The following is a 1,439-nucleotide window of genomic DNA, read 5'->3' on the forward strand; positions in this document are numbered from 1 at the left end:
TGGAGATGGAACAGTTGAGAGGAAGCACCAGCAGCACTTGTCAATGGAATAGTAGTGACACCGGTAGCAAATGAACCATCAGAGTTAGTACTTGGAAGTAACTGACAATACCAGTAGCTGGTTGACCATCTGAACCAGTATAGGTGGTTGTGTATGGAGATGGAACTGTGTGAGAGGAAGCACCAGCAGCACTTGTCAATGGAATAGTAGTGACACCGGTAACAAATGAACCATCAGAGTTAGTACTTGGGAAGTAACTGACAATACCAGTAGCTGGTTGACCATCTGAGCCAGTATAAGTGGTTGTGTATGGAGATGGGACAGTTTGAGCACCTGAAGTACATGTTGGGCACAAGGTTGGGGAAATTGAAGAAGCAGGGAAGCTCGTACTCGATGCTGCGACAGAAGATTCGCTCTGGCTTGAAACTAGACTTGAAACTGACGAAGCACTTGAGGACTCACTTGAAGCTGGTTGTTCACTGGATGGAGCAGCTGATGATTGTGTTGAACCTGAGAAGGATGAAACGATGGATGACTTATCTGAAACTGATGAGACTAAACTTGACACTGGCGCAACGGAGGATTCACTAGATGTTGATGCAACGCTTGATTCACTTGTACCAGTTTGAAATGAGCTGGATTCGGATGATGAACTGTCAGGTATCTCAGATTTGGATATCACTGATGTTGGGAAGTTTGATCCAGAAGAACCAGGTATAGTCGAGCTTGAATAAAGGAAACTTGATTCAGTTGGTTCTTGACTTGTTGATATCAGAATACTTGAGTTCTGGTACGTTGGGACAAATGACGAAGAAAAGGAGGTATCTGAGCTTGATGAGACTCTTGAGGAAGGTATGATGGTAGGGAACACTGTTGAGGAAGAACCACTTCCAGATTCTGAGGCACTTGAGCTAGAGATCAATTGAGAATTAGTTGAAATTATTGATTCACTAGAAGCTGATGAACCGACTGATGAAGCAGCTGAAGATTCACTAGAAGCTAAACTGGAAGCTGAGGATTCACTAGAAGCTGATGTAGCAATTGATGAAGCAGCTGAAGATTCACTAGAAGCCAAACTGGAAGCTGAGGATTCACTAGAAGCTGATGTAGCAATTGATGAAGCAGCTGAAGATTCACTAGAAGCCAAACTTGAGGCTGAGGATTCACTAGAAGCTGATGAAGCAATTGATGAAGCAGCTGAAGATTCACTAGAAGCTAAACTGGAAGCTGATGAAGCAATTGATGAAGCAGCTGAAGATTCACTAGAAGTCAAACTTGAGGCTGAGGATTCACTTGAAGCTGATGAAGCAATTGATGAAGCAGCTGAAGATTCACTAGAAGCCAAACTGGAAGCTGATGAAGCAATTGATGAAGCAGCTGAAGATTCACTAGAAGCTAAACTGGAAGCTGATGAAGCAATTGATGAAGCAGCTGAAGAT

General features: G+C 43.3%; 1 protein-coding gene across 1 annotated transcript in view; it reads left to right on the forward strand.

The window, feature by feature from the left end:
- Window positions 1–356: 356 nt before the first annotated feature.
- The window catches only part of WICANDRAFT_107855 (uncharacterized protein), a gene marked incomplete at its 3' end in the record, with an annotated part of 3,603 nt that continues 2,520 nt past the window's right edge, over window positions 357–1,439 (forward strand). Inside the window, exons 1-3 of the mRNA XM_019180512.1 lie at window positions 357–617; window positions 786–852; window positions 955–1,268. Of these exons, the coding sequence (XP_019035855.1) occupies window positions 528–617; window positions 786–852; window positions 955–1,268 (471 nt within the window). The 5' untranslated portion in view covers window positions 357–527. The remainder of the gene's footprint in view (window positions 618–785; window positions 853–954; window positions 1,269–1,439) is intronic.

The sequence above is a fragment of the Wickerhamomyces anomalus genome (assembly GCF_001661255.1).
Source record: "Wickerhamomyces anomalus NRRL Y-366-8 unplaced genomic scaffold WICANscaffold_23, whole genome shotgun sequence".
NCBI classification, from domain to species: Eukaryota; Fungi; Ascomycota; class Saccharomycetes; order Phaffomycetales; family Wickerhamomycetaceae; genus Hansenula; species Hansenula anomala.